A 16,729-nucleotide genomic window follows, 5' to 3' on the forward strand; every position below is an offset into this window, starting at 1 on the left:
AGCAAATTTGCAGATGACACAAAGCTGGATGGCAGTGTGAACTGTGAGGAAGATGCTATGAGGTTGCAGGGTGACTTGGACAGGTGGTGTGAGTGGGCGGATGCATGGCAGATGCAGTTTAATGTGGATAAGTGTAAGGTTATCAACTTTGGTGATAAGAATAGAAAGGCAGATTATTATCTGAATGGTGTCAAGTTAGGAAAAGGGGACATACAACGAGATCTGGGTGTCAGGCAGTGAAGATAACCAATGGAATGTTGGCCTTCAAAACAAGAGGAGTTGAGTATAGGAGCAAAGAGGTCCTTCTGCAGTTGTACAGGGCCCTGGTGAGACCGCACCTGGAGTACTGTGTGCAGTTTTGGTCTCCAAATTTGAGGAAGGATATTCTTGCTATTGAGGGCGTGCAGCGTAGGTTTACTAGGTTAATTCCCAGAATGGCGGGACTGTCGTATGTTGAAAGACTGGAGCGACTAGGCTTGTATACACTGGAATTTAGAAGGATGAGAGGGGATCTTATTGAAACATATAAGATTATTAAGGGGTTGGACACATTAGAGGCAGGAAACATGTTCCCAATGTTGGGGGAGTCCAGAACCAGGGGCCACAGTTTAAGAATAAGGGGTAGGCCATTTAGAACAAAGATGAGGAAAAACTTTTTCAGTCAGAGAGTTGGAAATCTGTGGAATTCTCTGCCTCAGAAGGCAGTGGAGGCCAATTCTCTGAATGCTTTCAAGAGAGAGCTAGATAGAGCTCTTAAGGATAGCGGAGTCAGGGGGTATGGGGAGAAGGCAGGAATGGGGTACTGATTGAGAATGATCAGCCATGATCACATTGAATGGTGGTGCTGGCTCGAAGGGCCGAATGGCCTACTCCTGCACCTATTGTCTATTGTTCTAAAATGCATAATACATTATAGTATTTACAACTACTACAATTTGTAACCTTATGGTCCTCCTGCAACCTGACCATGAGTCTGCATTGTTTTATATTAAAATAAGCGGATTACACCAACAGAGAAAAGTTCAAAAATACTAGAAGAGCTAATACCTGTAGGTTGCTGGCATATTTAGTCGGATGGATCGGTGGATGGGCCTGGTCAGATTTGTTTCCATTTCGAGGGTTTGGCCCACCTCTGTCCAAAATACCTTGAGCAAATGCCCCCCAATGAGAGTCCACGGTTTGCTGTTGCACCAATATGGAGAGGTTCAGGTCCTTAGGGAAGATATTGGTTTCTGTACGAGGGTAGCTGATGTATCTGCAGAAGTAAGAATAGAAACTACAATGTGTGCTTAGAAACAGAGCTAGGTATTTGTTGTCTCATGATTTCTGAGCTCTCACAAATCTTTAGGGACCCCTCAATAACTAGTCGGGACATAATTATTGAGGACATGGACAATGGTAGTACACCTAAATTTGTCCGAGTGTCGTGTACTAACCAAAACCAAGTAACTCAGCAGAAGTGAATTAATTCATCAAGCCAATGATCATCAACTTCTTCGAACACAGTCCACATTTATGTTCACCATTTACTAACAGAGATCACACATAGGGTATTTAATATGCTGAATGGTTCAGAGTACATATGCAGTGAGACAAACGCAGAATAAGGAAATATGCGGCACGGTAGCGCAGCGGTAGAGTTGCTGCTTTACAGCGAATGCAGCGCCGGAGACTCAGGTTCGATCCTGACTACGGGTGCTGCACTGTAAGGAGTTTGTACGTTCTCCCCGTGACCTGCGTGGGTTTTCTCCGAGATCTTCGGTTTCCTCCCACACTCCAAAGACGTACAGGTATGTAGGTTAATTGGCTGGGTAAATGTAAAAATTGTCCCTAGTGGGTGTAGGATAGTGTTAATGTACGGGGATCGCTGGGCGGCACGGACTTGGAGGGCCGAAAAGGCCTGTTTCCGGCTGTATATATATGATATGATATGATATGATATGATGATATGACCCAAGACCATGATCAAAACCATGTGATAAAAAAACATTTGGTAAGGTTTAGAAGGAGTAGAGAGTTATAGTAAGGACCCAGTTATGGGCTAGAATGTCAGAAAGTTTAAAACATTACATAACAAGATGCTGGAATTACTCAGAGAGCTCAAGTGCAACAGCATACAGATTCTCACCCTTGTGTGTACAACTTCTCTGCTATCCTCATTGTCTCCTTTGCATTGATTTTCAACTTCCTTGAAGCCAGTTTCTCCAATTCCTGTTTTGTAAACAAAATGCCAATTTTTCAATTAAATTCAGTTTCCAGTTCTTGTTCATCACTCATAAACATTCTTCTAAAAGCAGTACCCTTAATGTAGTAAAGGATCGCAAAAGGTTCCATAAAGGCAAACCAGTAATCAAGTTTGGGGTTGCGAGAAATTACCTAAAAGTACAAAGTCAAAGAAGCTCGAGAGCAGCACAGGTTCAATCCTTTAGGATCCTGGTATCTCATTCTGTGCAAACAGTTTCTAATCAGCGGAGGGACATCAGCTTTAACATGCCCAAGGGAGCACACATGCAAAACCCCCATTATTTTTCAAGCAGGGAGAATTTTGATGACTGTTTTTGAAACATGATTTTTTTTAAATTCTGGGTTAATTATAAAGCAAATATTTATGATGAGCGTTTGTAGGTATTGTGAGGCAGGAACAAGCACAATAAACCAACAATCCATAGGGAAGCCCTCGCCCAATTCTTTTATGTTTACAAAATATTCCTGGACAATCAACAAGGGCATGAATTTTGTGGAATTTTGATTAGAGAGATTGTATTGTAATTAATTTATTAGCCAAGTATAGGGGAGGATAAGACCGTGGAGACATACGACAGTGAATAATTAAATCCAGAAGCTAACACTTAAAAGTCACATAACAGCATGTCTGAAGCACATTTTTATTTCTTAAATCATTGTAGCATTTCATTATATAATTTGTGCTACATCAGGATACACACCACAGTTTCAAGAGGTAAAGGTCTCCATTTGCTCTTCGGTTTGGTAAATACATCAAGTACAGTAGCAACTGGATCCTGTGATCAGGAAACAAGAAAGAAATCAAGATAATGTATTAAAAAACAAAAGCTTTACAAAATTAAGTATTAATTAGCTATTTCTTGGTTTATGTAAATACTAATTCACGGAAATGCAGACAAGAAACTGTGTGTGAAACACCTTCACAAAGAAAGTTGACTTCTTGCGCTTAATGACACAAAATGATTTATTGTGATGTTGAAAGACATTTACTCAACTTAATTCTCTCGCAATTTTCTCAACCCCCAAAATACATCCAATCAAACTAATGTGGAATTTTGATTATTTCTGCCTAATCATCTTTGCAATACGTTTCACACCCTCTGCAATACGTTTCTCCTGTCCACGGCTAAATCTCTTTTTAAATCAATTTTATCCCCAATCCCTCTAGGTGCTTCAAATTCAGGAAATTGTTTGTTTTTGTATACTCTGTCCCCTTATTCAGATTATTATAGTGCCACATAATGCACATTGTGTAATGTGTTTGCGTTTCTTTAGGCAGCATCTTACGGAAGCTGTGTTGCACCCTTAATAAAAAGTCCAATTTCATTTCAACAGCATGAAGTTCATTGAGTTTCAGATAAAGTTTTATAAACACTTATTTTTTTTCCTTGGCATATATAGCTTTATGTTTATATCTAAACCTGCTCTATTATTTAAGCCTAAAATTTCTACTTCCAATCTGCAAAATGTTTTAGTCCTGATATAATGCCTTTTCTCTGCAGAAGCTGCCCAGACTATAGAATATTATCAAAATCCCTTTCCTCCCTCACCGATAGCCATCAATCAGGCACATTTGCACCCGAAATCCTTCTGTTGTCCCACAACCCTAATTCTATTTGCATCACATCATAAAACCACACACATTTTATTAAACCAAAATGCATCAGCTTACACCTGTCGACAGTACTTTTTTCCGTGCTAACATCACCCATTTCCAGTTTCCTTTCACTTACATAATTAGCTCAATCTATTTTTGCAAACGTTGACCCATCTGTGGTGAGCTTGCATCCAATGTATTGATCTCCAATCACCAAAAGTGATCCCAGAGGGGAAGCTTTTGTGACACACCTGCCTACTCCAAACTTCAAATTCTTCATTTCCTTCTTTAAACCAATTTATTATTTTGTTTGCTCTCCTTCCCAATCTCCAAATATCTTACAGATTCAGGGACCATAATTCAGACGTAAACTCATGCTCACCTCCATGCAAATCTGGTAAAGTACAAGGCATGCCGTGTGGTTGAAAAGCCGATGTCTTTTCCAGTTAAATTCTACATTGCCATCTTCATTCTCGTGGGTAACTAAGAACAAATACCCCCACCCAGTGACATTTAGTAAAGTAAACATGTAAAAGGTTATAAAAACAAACCTAGAACCCAGACCTCCCATGCAGTGCAACCACATAATAAAAGCATCTGAACTGAGGGAATTATGTAGAAAAGTTCTTGTCCAGTGGTCCTTACGGTTACATAATCCTTCAGATCTGCCACCATCTGGGGCTAGATTACATGCATATCTAACATGAATTTACAGTACCTATACCCAATTGCAACACTTTATTGCAGAATGTACAGTCTTGTACTTTAAAGAGGAAGGCAATGTTATTCTATCTTCCTCTTCCTTTGAAGGCAGATACATCCTTGGATCCAATTTCATACACATTCCCATACTCAATGCACTTCCTTTTAAGTCATGTTTCAGGTATGAGCTTTAATGGTCTATTCAACCAAGGGGAAGGGATAATACACCAGAGTTTACTTATGGACATGTTATACATTGTCAGAAAGGTTCAGAACTACATCATACCTTTGATTTTATGGAATGTTTCTTGAATAAAAGCCTGGATTGCTTTGAAACGTTCAACCACAAACCCCAGTGTTGGAAACTGGCAGCTGCCATAGCTGATGATCTGATTTGCTAGCACATTTGGAAATATTTTCTGTAGTCGCAAGGTCTGAAACCGGGTGAAAGAAGCACCTGTGGAGAAATATCATGCAGCTTATTTCAGAAAGGCAAAGGAGATGGGTTCAAAAAGACAGCAGGAGGCCTCAAATACATAATTGGGGATGGGGATGGAGGTGTAATAGCTCACCTGGGAGGCAGGGAATAGGGAGTGGCATGATTTCAGAAATACAGGTAAATACTAGGGGTAGGAAAGAGAGATTGCAGGGATGAAGAGACAAAAGGTTACGGAGATGGTAGGTAGATAGAAAATACAATGGATTTGGAGCAGGGTGGGAGGGGGCTAAATCCCAGCAGTAGAAATACAGATTGGAGAGGTGGACAGATGTTGGCATGAAACCTCAAGAGCACAGTAGAGGTTTTGAACTTGGAGTTGTTGGTGGGTGGAAACCAAACATGGCAGATGCAGGCTTGCTAAGTGAACCAACTTGCAGAATATTTAGCTTGCTTCACATGGGAAAGCTCAAGCAAACATGAGCTTCTTACCTATCCTAAGGTCCAATTCCTGCCTTACATCAACAGCATCACTGATTTTCTCATCAGGTTCCACGAGATTTTCATAGGCATGTCTGATGGAATTTGCTGTTATCTCAGAAAATCGTGCACGCAGCACCTGCAGGTTGGGCTTCACTGTCTCAGGAAAGAGCATGCAGAGTGAACATCATTAACAAATTTAATCATCACAAAGTATGTAACAAAATGTTTCAACAATACAACAGAACTTTTCTAGAGAGAAACTATACATCTAAGAACAGCCACAGCCTCACCTAATCACAGTCCTCAACAAATCACAAATCTCCAGGGCAGCACAGTGGCGCAGCAGTACTGCCTTACAGCGGCAGAGACCCGGGTTCGACCCTATGGGTGCTGTCTATGCAGAATTTCTACGTACTCCCTATGACCTCGTGGTTTTTCTCTGGGTCCTCCGGGTAACTCCAATACTCCAAAGGCGTACAGGATTTGTAGGTTAATTGCCTTCTGTAAATAGTAAATTGTCCCTAGTGTGAAGGATGGTGCTACTGTACAGAGTGATCGCTGGTCAGTGCGGACTCAGTAGTCCGAAAGGCCTGTTTCCCTACTGAAGTCTAAAGTCCAAAAAGTCTAAATGTCACCCCGACAACTATGCCCTCTCCATTCCCCATAAGCAATACTTACTACAGTGCCAGCATTTGGTACACATGACAATAATAAACAAACACCAATCTTGCAAGCCTCCTGATAGCCAGGAGGGATTAGAAGACAGAATGGCTCCAGGCATTGCCAAGCCTGCAAAGATCCTGATTAACATTGACCCCTTCCTATCAGCCCTCTAAAATAAGACACATTAGTGTTTTTGTTAAACATATTACTGAAACATACAGGCGAGTTACACTAGTAGAACCCAGAAACATGTGCATAATTACCTGCTTTACACACTTGAATTATTTCAAATCCAATGTTTTCCCCTTCACGATCACAATCAGTCCAAATCACCAGGGCCTGACATTTCCTCACTTCTCGCTCTAGGGTTCTCTTGAAAACAAATAAAATTGAAGAAACAGCTGCAATAATTAAACCCTACAGATATAACATAAACCATCTTTTACACTATCCCCTCAATTAGTACTTGATCAAGTAAAGCACGAGCGAAATACAGAAATCTTGGAAATTTATGTTACTGGAAGGCATTCTGCCATTGAAACCCAAACCCCAAATATCACCACTTCAGGAGCACTTCCAGGTATTTTCTCCCTCAATGTTTTAAAGGTTTTACTTCCATTGTCCTTTTATGCAGCATACTCAAGTGACTACCTCCCACCTGTGCCCTGTCCCACACTAAACATTTTCCTCATATCCACTCTAGACCTTCCATTAATTATCTTAAAATTAGGTCCCTAGTCACAGACCTCTTTTGGGAAAAGTACTTATTTTTGTTCATTTGTCTTGGTCTCTGAATGTTATACATCAATTAAATTAAATTTTCTCTGTCTTTATAAGAGTCAGTCATACAGCACAGAAATAGGTTCTGTTACTCACCACGTCCATGTCAATCAACTCTTTTTTTGCTCATAAGCAAATTCCATTTCCCCACAGTACGACTATATCCTTCAATTACTCTATCAACGTTACTTTTTTGCACATCTTTCATTCATTGTTCTTTATCTCTCCACATCATCGTTTATATCTCTTGTTTCCCTTATCCCTAACCAGTCTGAAGAAGGGTCTCGACCTGAAATGTCACCCATTCCTTATCTCCAGAGATACTGCCTCCCGCTGAGTTACTCAGCTTTATGTCTATCCTTCAATTACTTGCTTTTTAAATGTCGTCTAAATGCCTCTCAAATGAGATAATTGAATCTGATTCCACTAACTCTCTAGCAGCACATTTCAGATATCAACCACTCTCTATGTAAAAAAAAGTATCCCTTAAATCCCCTACCTCAAAGAAAAAATCCTCAGACCAGCCAATTACACTTCACAACTAAATTTCTCCAAAGCCAGCATCATTCTTGTCAACCCCCTCTGTACCATTATTTTATCTATCATCCCATCTTTCCTGGAGTGTAACAATCTACTATCTTACCATCTTTCCTGGAGTGTAACAATCAAACTATACAATGTATTCTAACTGTGGTCATTTCTAACTAATTGGTCATTTGTATAGTTCCACTTGCTCTTCCTAATGGCTTGACAGACCAGACGCCACAATGACATTTTCTCTGGCTGAGGAGTCTTGGAACAGGGGGTACAGTTTCAGAATAAGGGGTAGGCTGTTTAGCACTAAAGTTAGTACTTTAGAATTCTATATCCTAAGCTTTGCAGTTGGGTTTATTCAAAATAGAAATCAATAGAAGATCTTAATGACTGGTGAAGCAGACAAAGGATTGGATAGCCTAGTCCTGTTCCTATTTCTTATATTTATACACTGCGAAGCAAAGTACAACACTGGTTAAATGCAGAGTAAAATTCATTCTAGGCTACGCCATGGACAGGTACAAGTCCAGAGAAAAGCATATGCAATACATGATCCTGATATGTTAATAAATACCTTAATATCCACATAATTCTCTGGACAATACTTCTCAACCTCGGCGTCAAAGAGAGTCACAGGATTACAGCTGCGCCTAGATATTGGAAACAAAAGCCACTGAGAAAAATCCAGACAGATCTAAGAGTGTTAAATGGTACACATCATTTTTTGTTTTAAAGGACAGAACAATTCTAATGCATTCTGATAAGAGAAGCAGATAAACAAAAACTGAAGAAAGGTTCCGACCTGAAACGTCACCTATTCCCTTTCTCCAATGATGCTACCTGACCCTTTAGGTTACTCCAGCATTTTGTTAAACAAAAAATCTTCTTAAACAAATAATTTTTTGTTTGCTTAATTTTAATTTTCAAAGTTAGATCAGTTAAAGTCATGAAGCGGTTTATAATAGATGGACGGACACCTGATTATTGGGCTTTAATGGCAGCGGCTAACTATTTTGAGCCCAGACTCACAATCCAAAACACTTTGAAGGGTATTTATTTAAGAAGGAATATCTCAAACTTCCCAAGTGGTCTTCAATGGTCATATTCCAATGTTCAGTTTCTCACCGAGCCTGGTGATAAAGCACCAGCTTCATGAAGTCTTACAGAAGATCCTGTGGGGAATCAGGATGCTGATCACGTATCAGTGACAATATTTGTTTTAATGGACAGTAACAACTCAGCTAGGCAAATTTCATTCTTTGAAATAACTGTAATCAAATGTATTTTTAATTGCACCAGTAATTTCCAGTGTTTCAATTCTTAATTTTTAAATTGTTTTCAAAATATGATTAATGTTAATATTTTGTCATTCAGTTATTCAAAGGATTCTGAAAGCTACAGCCTAAGAGAATGACGAAACCAGCTGTCAATGCCTCAATAACTAGGAGCTGGCATGAGGAATTTGTCCGTCTATCATGAAAGCCATTGACAGCCAGCAATAACCACATTACGACCTCATCCATCCAGAAAATGCTTAGGTAAGTACACTTTTGGAAATGGTTAACGTGGGTAGTTGGGCAGGCAGACGTGTTCAGGATCACAAGACTATGAGAATAGGTTTCAAATTTACCAGTGCAGAGATCTGCCCCCTGACTGCAAACACATTTGCGAAGTCTCATTAAGATCTACAAAATTTCCATAAGTCACATCACTGAACTAAATTAGCATTGGCAGAACCTATTTCCCAAGGAGGAATTGTCAAAGCTAGAGGAGATAGCCTTAAGGTTTTAAAGCTAAAAGGAGAAGTGTGGGGCAAGCTTTGTTTTATAAGTGGTGGGGTATTCCATGCCCAAAATTGAAGTGTTCCAGTTCTTGCACTAACACATCAACCAAGCCATGAAAATCTTTGTAGCATTTACATATTCTGCACTTTTGCTGTAACTGTTTTTTTTTCAAGATCTGGTGCATTATCTGTTTTATTAATATCTTTTGGAGTTTTAAATTCAGACCATATCATCTAAAAAATATTGCAGCAAGCAAACCTGACATGCTTGTAGATTGAAATTTGTATTTAAATAAAAACTTACCATTTCTGAAAAGGTGCTTTGAATTCTAATTGAAGTAAGTGTCCCGAAACAGAAGTCATCACAACAGAAATATTCTGCACATTTGGAGAAACGAGGGAAAAACAGAAAAAGCAAATTCACTCATTACTTATAGTAACTTAAACTTTACAATACTTTTTATAATCATTGTGGTCCTTACTCCTCCTACACATGTATTTTCAATCATTGTACTTTCAATGAAAATGTACTTTCAATCATTCCTTGATAAAAGACCTTTTCATTCAACAACATGTGAATATTAAACAATCTTACTGCAGGATCTGGGTCTCAACATGTGGTGTCTGCCAGTGTGATCCCTATTCAAGATAACTTTCTGTACAACACAGAGTAAGATGTTTAACTTTCTGGTTGATCATTCTTTCCAAAATAAAGGAAGTTATGAATACCTTGCTACAAAGCCAGTTTGAACTTTTGTTTTAAAATCTTTCCATATGGATTTCAAACTATGGTGATTTAAAACCTTCATCCCATGTTCTACCTTCATGAATTCTTCTCTAATTTTCAGAAGCCAAGGGAGGTCAGTCCAAATACTTAAAAAAATAAATACAATCCTTTCTTTCAATTGGATATCTTCGAAACAGAAGCATTAGATTATGAGTGTTATCTCTATACTAAGACTCTTGTTTGTTTGTTTGTTTGTTTGTTTGTTTGTTCCTGAACTACACCCAAAACAGTACACGATAGCGTGACAATTTTATGCCCACCTTACTCACCATCGTCCCTTTGGTGCTAATGGAAGGTTTCATTGAAATCGGTGTTATATTTTTAATGTTATTCACATTTTAAAGTTTTAAAATATCTCCTAGGGAGGGAGGGGGGAGGTTGAGGGGATGGAGTGAGGGGGAGAGTTGCGAGTGCTGTACCAATACAGGAGATGTTTGGGCCCAACGGGTCCACTTGGTCTAGTATTATCTAAAGTTACACCTGCCTCACTAGGTATTTTTTATAGAAAATTACTAAACTCAGAAAGAAGTAGTAGTATCATGGCTATTGTCTATTGCCTTTTCAGATACTCAATGCATACAGCCATTCTGTGACACCAAACCAGTTGTGCCATCAAGTAAAGCTTATTCAAGAAAGGGGGGGGGGGGGGAGGCTATAGAGAAAAAAAAAGCTTCTCACTTCTACCAGTCACCCTTGCACCCTTGTTATTAAAAAGTAGGAAAATGAAGACATACCTGACCAAGCACATTACACCCATACTCATAGATCTTGTTGAATTTTGAAAGCCCTTCTCTCTAGATGAGGCAAAAACAGGAACACTATTGATGTTAATATTCAAAACACAGCAGTGAAAATCTAAAATAAAATCAGAGCATGTTCAGGCAGCACCTGCATAGAATGTTTAAAGAGACAACAATTTAGGTTAATGACAATTAGGAAAAAGACAATCAGATTGCCCACAGTGGTAGTGTTAAAGTCTTAGACAGAGTCTAAGAGTGATACAGCAGATGGGAAGTGGCAAGGATTCCTGGTAAGTGAGGGTGACCTTCTGTAGGATAGGGAGACGAAGGAGGGGATGATGAATCTTAAGTAGGGTGGGGAGGTGATGAGATTGGTGGCTATGTTGTGCCTGGGGTGGAAATAGATTAGGAAGGGATCGAGGAGGTTAATCTGGTCAGGGGTCGATCAGGGGTGGGGAGGTCGTTCAGGGCAGGGGTCGGGGTCAATCAGTCCAGGGGTGGAGTTGATCAAGGTCAAGGTGAGGTTGATCAGGGAGAAGGTTGACCGAGGGAGTGGTGGGCATCGATCATGGAGGGTGGGGTTGATTGATCTAGAAGAGATGGGGTTTGAACAGAGAGGTGGGGGTTGATTGGACAGGGAGGGAAGGGACGAGGTCCAACAGGGACGATGAGGTCCATCAGGGAGGGAAGGTATCTCAGTGAGGGGTAGGGGTTGATTGGACGGGAGGGGTGAGATCCAACAGGGAGGGGTGAGGTCCATTAGGGATGGAAGATATCCCAGTGAGGGGTAGGGGTTGATTGGACGGGGGGGAGGGATGAGGTCCAACAGGGAGGGTGAGGTCCAACAGGGAGGGTGAGGTCCATCAGGGAGGGAAGGTATCCCAGTGAGGGGTCTGAAGAAGGGTCTCGACCCGAAACGTCACCCATTCCTTCTCTCCCGAGATGCTGCCTGACCTGCTGAGTTACTCCAGCATTTTGTGAATAAATACCTTCGATTTGTACCAGCATCTGCAGTTATTTCCTTATACCAGTGAGGGGACGGGGACGGGGACGGGGACGAGATCCAACAGGGAAGGGTGAGATCCAACAGGGAAGGGTGAGATCCATTAGGGAGGGGTGGGTTAAGCTGACTGACTGTCCGGGGTAGGATGGGAGAGAGAATTGCTCTCAAATGTCCCAAATGGGAGGAAGAGAGCGGGTTCCTACCCTCTGGGAACGTCCAGCCGACATGATCTCCGCGATGGATTTGGCCGCGTCATTTTTCTCAGCCACACACAGCACCTGGCGGGCCTGCAACCGGCGACCCCTAGCGCTGCTCATCGTGCGGCTGAGCACCGATATCATGCCGTGCTAGAGTTGGAGCCGGACCCTGGGCGAATGGAGCCTCTCTCTCTCTCTCTCGCCCGCCATCAGCGTTGGCGCCACCGGACCGCGCGCGCGCGCGCCCCCGCCCCCGCCCCCTGCGGCCCGCAACCGTCGCCGCGCGCGGAGAGCAGCAGCGTCGTCGTCGCCGCCCGCCCGCCCGCCAGCCAGAGATAATAGAGCAGATAGACCCACTCGACCCTGAAGTCATTCTCACCTTTCATGGTTGGAATAGCCAAGGAAGAAACAGAAGACCCTGTTCCCAGGTAACCCAACCAAGTCTGGTTGCCCAGTAGTTAGGTCCAAAAGGAAAGCTGTATCTGACAAATATCACGATTGACAGTGATAATAAGCATTTTTTTTACTTATTTATTTATTCTATGTTTTAGTAAACCCTGTAAAGCGTCTTTGAGTTTTTAGAAAAGCGCTAAACAAATGTAATGCATTATTATTATTATTATTTAAATCTCGAGCTTTTATCCTATATAATCCAGAGGGGTTTTTTAAAACCCATTTAGAACGGAGATGAGGAAAATCTTTTTCAGTCAGAGTTGTAAATCTGTGGAATTCTCTGCCTCAGAAGGCAGTGGAGGCCAATTCTCTGAATACATTCAAGAGAGAGCTAGATAGAGCTCTTAAGGATAGCGGAGTCAGGGGGTATGGGGAGAAGGCAGGATGATCAGCCATGATCATATTGAATGGCGGTGCAGGCTCGAAGGGCGAATGGCCTACTCCTGCACCTATTGTCTATTATTTGTTTATTTCTCCCTATTAATATTTCAACCTTTACTGATGTTATAACAAATCATTGGCTTTTTTGCTGATGTTATCCCTTTGCAAGATTTACCTTGACTGTCAAGCCAGAAAGGATCAATTTCTCATTGCAATAAAATACTTATTTTCATTTTGGATCGTTATGAAGTTATATGAAAATGGAAGTTAATGCACTAGCACTGCTTACAACTCTGGGTTTATGACTATCAATGTCTTTCGAGTACTGTATGTTGAATTGAAGTTGCTTTCTGCAGTATTAACCGGAACTGTAGTGGTGTTGGGGAAGGCTGAGCGGGTGCACCAGTGGTTTTGTTGCAAGGATGATGGTGACGGTGCGGTGTGGGATTTTAGTGCGGAATTTACAGGCTTTTTCATCCTCAAACCGACACCTACTTGGAACGAGTTTCGTTGGGTGCAGGTGCGTTAATCGTAGAACAATTGAAAACTTTCCTGACTTTGAATTGTGCGAGAGATTGGGAGGGATCGCTGCTTTATTCTGGAGCAAAATGACCTTGAACATTGTCGTTATTCGGAATGAATTCTTAATTGGCAATGAAAGGGCATTAAATTTAGCAATTTAATACTGGCGGAAATCTTCCAACCACTTTTGTTACTGATGGCTTGCCTCGTGTTTGAGACAACTCCTCCGACAGATTCCTTAGTACTGTGTGTAACTGTATTTTGTTTTCCAGTACCTGGAACAAGGAGTGAACCCACATCTTTCTGACTCAGGGGCGTATGCTTCCACTGCGTTAGCCGAGGCTTTCATGGCAGACATAATAAGAAAGATGCAATATTAACTGGGAATCTTAAAAAATCTGGTAAAACTCAGCAAATTATTGAGCTGAAACAACCCCTTTCACTTTTCACAGATGATGCCTGACCTGCTAAGCATTTAGAATATTTTTCTGTATTTCTATTTATTGTAACTAACAAAATATGGATCGCATAAAAGCACATTGCAAGGGTGTTTTATGAATATAGATAGATCTAAAGAGCAAATCAAAAATAATCTTCTAAATTTGTAACCTATTAGGATATTCCCATCAGTAATTCATGCTACCATCAGGTAATGTGAACAAGATAAAATTATAGATAAGTTATGACATAAGGATGCCTTGAGAAAGAATTACCCAAACTAATTCCATTGATTTGAAAGCGCTGTAGGTCACAGCTCTCCAAATACACACTGTGGTTCTTTTTTAAAGTGATGAGTGTTTCTACATCTTCACCATTGCAAGCTGCAAGGTGAAGACCTCTACCATACTTGGGGAAGCAATTTCCTTATCTCCTTTCTTATTCGATCCACAATGAAAAATCTATGCTGCTTGGTCATTGACTTCTTCATCCAATTTACTCTCTTAAGATGGGATATAATGAGAGAAAATGTATTATTATCCAATTCAGTAAATTGAACAGAGGACAGTTAAGGATTAACAGAGGATTACTTAAATGGTGGCATTCTTGAATGTTGGTGCCAGGGGTGATCATGAGGTTTGTATACACTAGATATATTAGCAAGCAGTTGCATGAGATAATAACTAAATGAAGACTTGATCTCTATTGTACTGAAGATATAGTACAAGCACAAAAAAAGTCTTGCTATAAATGCACAGAGCTTTGGTGAGACCGCAGCTAGAGTTTAAACAATGATAAACTTGCCTTGAAAGTAGTGCAGTGGAGGTTCATTGGATTAACTTCTGGGATGATTCTCTTGTCCCTTGAGAGATTGATCAAAACAGGCCTTTCGAAACAAGTTGTCTAACATGACAAGAGAATATTGGTCAACTGAGAAAGTGGCCAATGGCAGATGAAATTTAACTTGGACAAGTGGAAAGTGATGCACTTTAGGAAATTAAACCAGAGTAGGACATACGCGGTGAATGGCAGAACTCTGAGGATTGTTGTTTAGCAGAGAGAGCTCATGAATATAGAGTTCCTTGAAAGTGGCAACAGGTAAACAGTGATGAAAAAGGCATTGGACAAAATATCGAGTACAATAGATGAGACTTTGTCACCGTTGCACCAAAGGTTGATTAGGCTACAGTTGAATTATTGTGATCAGTTTTGGTCATTCTACAGGAAAGATATTAAGCTGGAGAGGATGCAGAAAATATTCACAAGGATGTTACCTAGATTAGAGAGTTATAGGGAGAGATTGGATACATTGGGCCTATTTTCATGTAGCAAAGGAGGCTGAGAGGTGTCAAGATAAAGCTATATAAAAATATGAATGGCATATAAAGTATAGATACTCAGAGTCTGTTTCCCACAGTATTGTCTAAAACTATAGCCCACAGATTTAAGATGTGATGGGGATGATTTCAAGCAAATGTGAACAGTAAACTTTTAAGAGAAGTTAGTATTTCAATTCAGTACTCAGAGGAGGAGATGGAAACAGAAAAAGTAGCACATAAAGGCACCTGGATAATTATGTGAATGGGATGTAAAATTAAGCGGTACTCATTTGATTTACTATACTCCCTATACACTCAGCATGGTGTAGCCAAATTCTGCTCTAACTCCATTTACAAGTTTACATGTTACACCATAATAGTGGGCTGGATATCGAACAATGATGCACTGTACAGGAAGGAAATAGAAACCTTTGTAATATGGTCAGATCAACAATCCCTCCCTTAACATTAGCAAAATGAAGGATAGTTATGGACTAAGGAAACAAAGTGGTGTTCAATTCCCATTGAACATCAATGGCGCCGAAGTGGAACTATGTAAGAGCTTCAAGTTCCCGTGTGTAAATATCAGAGATTTGAGGAGAATCTTGAAGGAGAAAAACAACCTCACCCTACCCCTTTTCCCCCTCCTCCCCCTCTCTTCCCTGTGCCCCATCTGGATGCATACTCATTTCCTGCCACCTCCCACTTATATGCCTCCTTATGGCTTCACATTTTATATCTCTATATTTGTCTTTTCATTTCTAGCCTTTATTCAATCATCATCAATGAAAGAAAACCCTCACCTGTTCCACCTATCACTTGCCAGGATTTGTCCCAGCCCTCTTACAGCTTTCTCCACGCCCACTCAGTCTGAAATGTCATAACTCAAAACGCATCTATCCATATTCTCCAGAGATGTCTGACCTGCTAAGTTACTCCAGCATTTTGTGTCTTTTTTTGCAATGAGCATCTGCAGTTTCTGAGTTTAGATGTAAGAGCATTACATCTGGACTAGCAGATGGGTATTGGGATACGGAGCCATCTTTAGGGAGAGACAAGAAAAACAATGTGTGTTATGTTTACTAGCATGGGCCAATCTGCAGATAATGGCGTGACTCAAACCAACTGTTGATTTTTGTTTTCTTTGTAGACAATACAATTCGACAAGAGCTTTCTTCTCCACAGCTCCAGATGGCCAAAAATCATCACATGAGGAAATTGAGAATGAAGATGCTGGACCAATAAAATTTAGTACTAGTAAGGCAAGCGGCTCTGTCTGGTCCGTGGAGAAAGCACTGGGTAGTGGTCATCAAAAACCTTGGTGGAAAGTTCTACCCCTCAGTCTGGCTGCAATTGCTTTTTTAGTTTGGTGCATCCTTAGGAAAGAAACTGAAGTTGATAGAATCATGGGACAAACATTGAATGACCATTTTCCTGATCTCAAACTCCCCATGGCTGAGGCAGAGGAAGATACCAAGAAACCAAACAAAACAACGTGATGAATGGAGGATGGTGGCTCCCGCAATTAGGCATTGTTTTTGTTTGAAAATTGTAGATGATAAAATTAACGATGATACTGCCGTCCAGAAGCTAATTACTGCAGAGACTGGAAATCTTAAATAAAATGGACAATACTGGAAATACTCAACTGGCCAGACAGCACCTAT

The 16,729-nt window shown here is 40.6% G+C and overlaps 1 protein-coding gene and 1 long non-coding RNA gene across 4 annotated transcripts in view; one reads left to right on the forward strand and one right to left on the reverse strand.

Moving 5' to 3' along the window:
• top3a (DNA topoisomerase III alpha) overlaps positions 1-12,258 on the reverse strand; it is a 24,974-nt gene extending 12,716 nt beyond the window's left edge. The window contains exons 1-11 of one of the 3 annotated variants that reach the window (XM_078417757.1): positions 11,956-12,258; positions 10,744-10,803; positions 9,527-9,600; positions 8,014-8,089; positions 6,389-6,497; positions 5,472-5,615; positions 4,830-5,000; positions 4,224-4,324; positions 2,946-3,020; positions 2,129-2,211; positions 1,048-1,255 (exon numbers count right to left, since the gene is read on the reverse strand). In XM_078417757.1, the coding sequence (XP_078273883.1) occupies positions 1,048-1,255; positions 2,129-2,211; positions 2,946-3,020; positions 4,224-4,324; positions 4,830-5,000; positions 5,472-5,615; positions 6,389-6,497; positions 8,014-8,089; positions 9,527-9,600; positions 10,744-10,803; positions 11,956-12,093 (1,239 nt within the window). In that variant the 5' untranslated portion in view covers positions 12,094-12,258. Of the gene's footprint in view, positions 1-1,047; positions 1,256-2,128; positions 2,212-2,945; positions 3,021-4,223; positions 4,325-4,829; positions 5,001-5,471; positions 5,616-6,388; positions 6,498-8,013; positions 8,090-9,526; positions 9,601-10,743; positions 10,828-11,738 lie in introns of all 3 variants that reach the window. The other 2 variants (XM_078417758.1, XM_078417759.1) reach the window with 2 other exon arrangements.
• On the forward strand, positions 11,944-16,341 carry LOC144603930 (uncharacterized). The gene is made up of 3 exons (XR_013548672.1): positions 11,944-12,377; positions 13,578-13,706; positions 16,213-16,341. It is a non-coding gene; the product is annotated as an uncharacterized LOC144603930 (long non-coding RNA).
• The last annotated feature ends 388 nt before the right edge of the window (positions 16,342-16,729 follow it).

This window comes from Rhinoraja longicauda, chromosome 21 (genome assembly GCF_053455715.1).
Source record: "Rhinoraja longicauda isolate Sanriku21f chromosome 21, sRhiLon1.1, whole genome shotgun sequence".
Taxonomy (NCBI): Eukaryota; Metazoa; Chordata; class Chondrichthyes; order Rajiformes; family Arhynchobatidae; genus Rhinoraja; species Rhinoraja longicauda.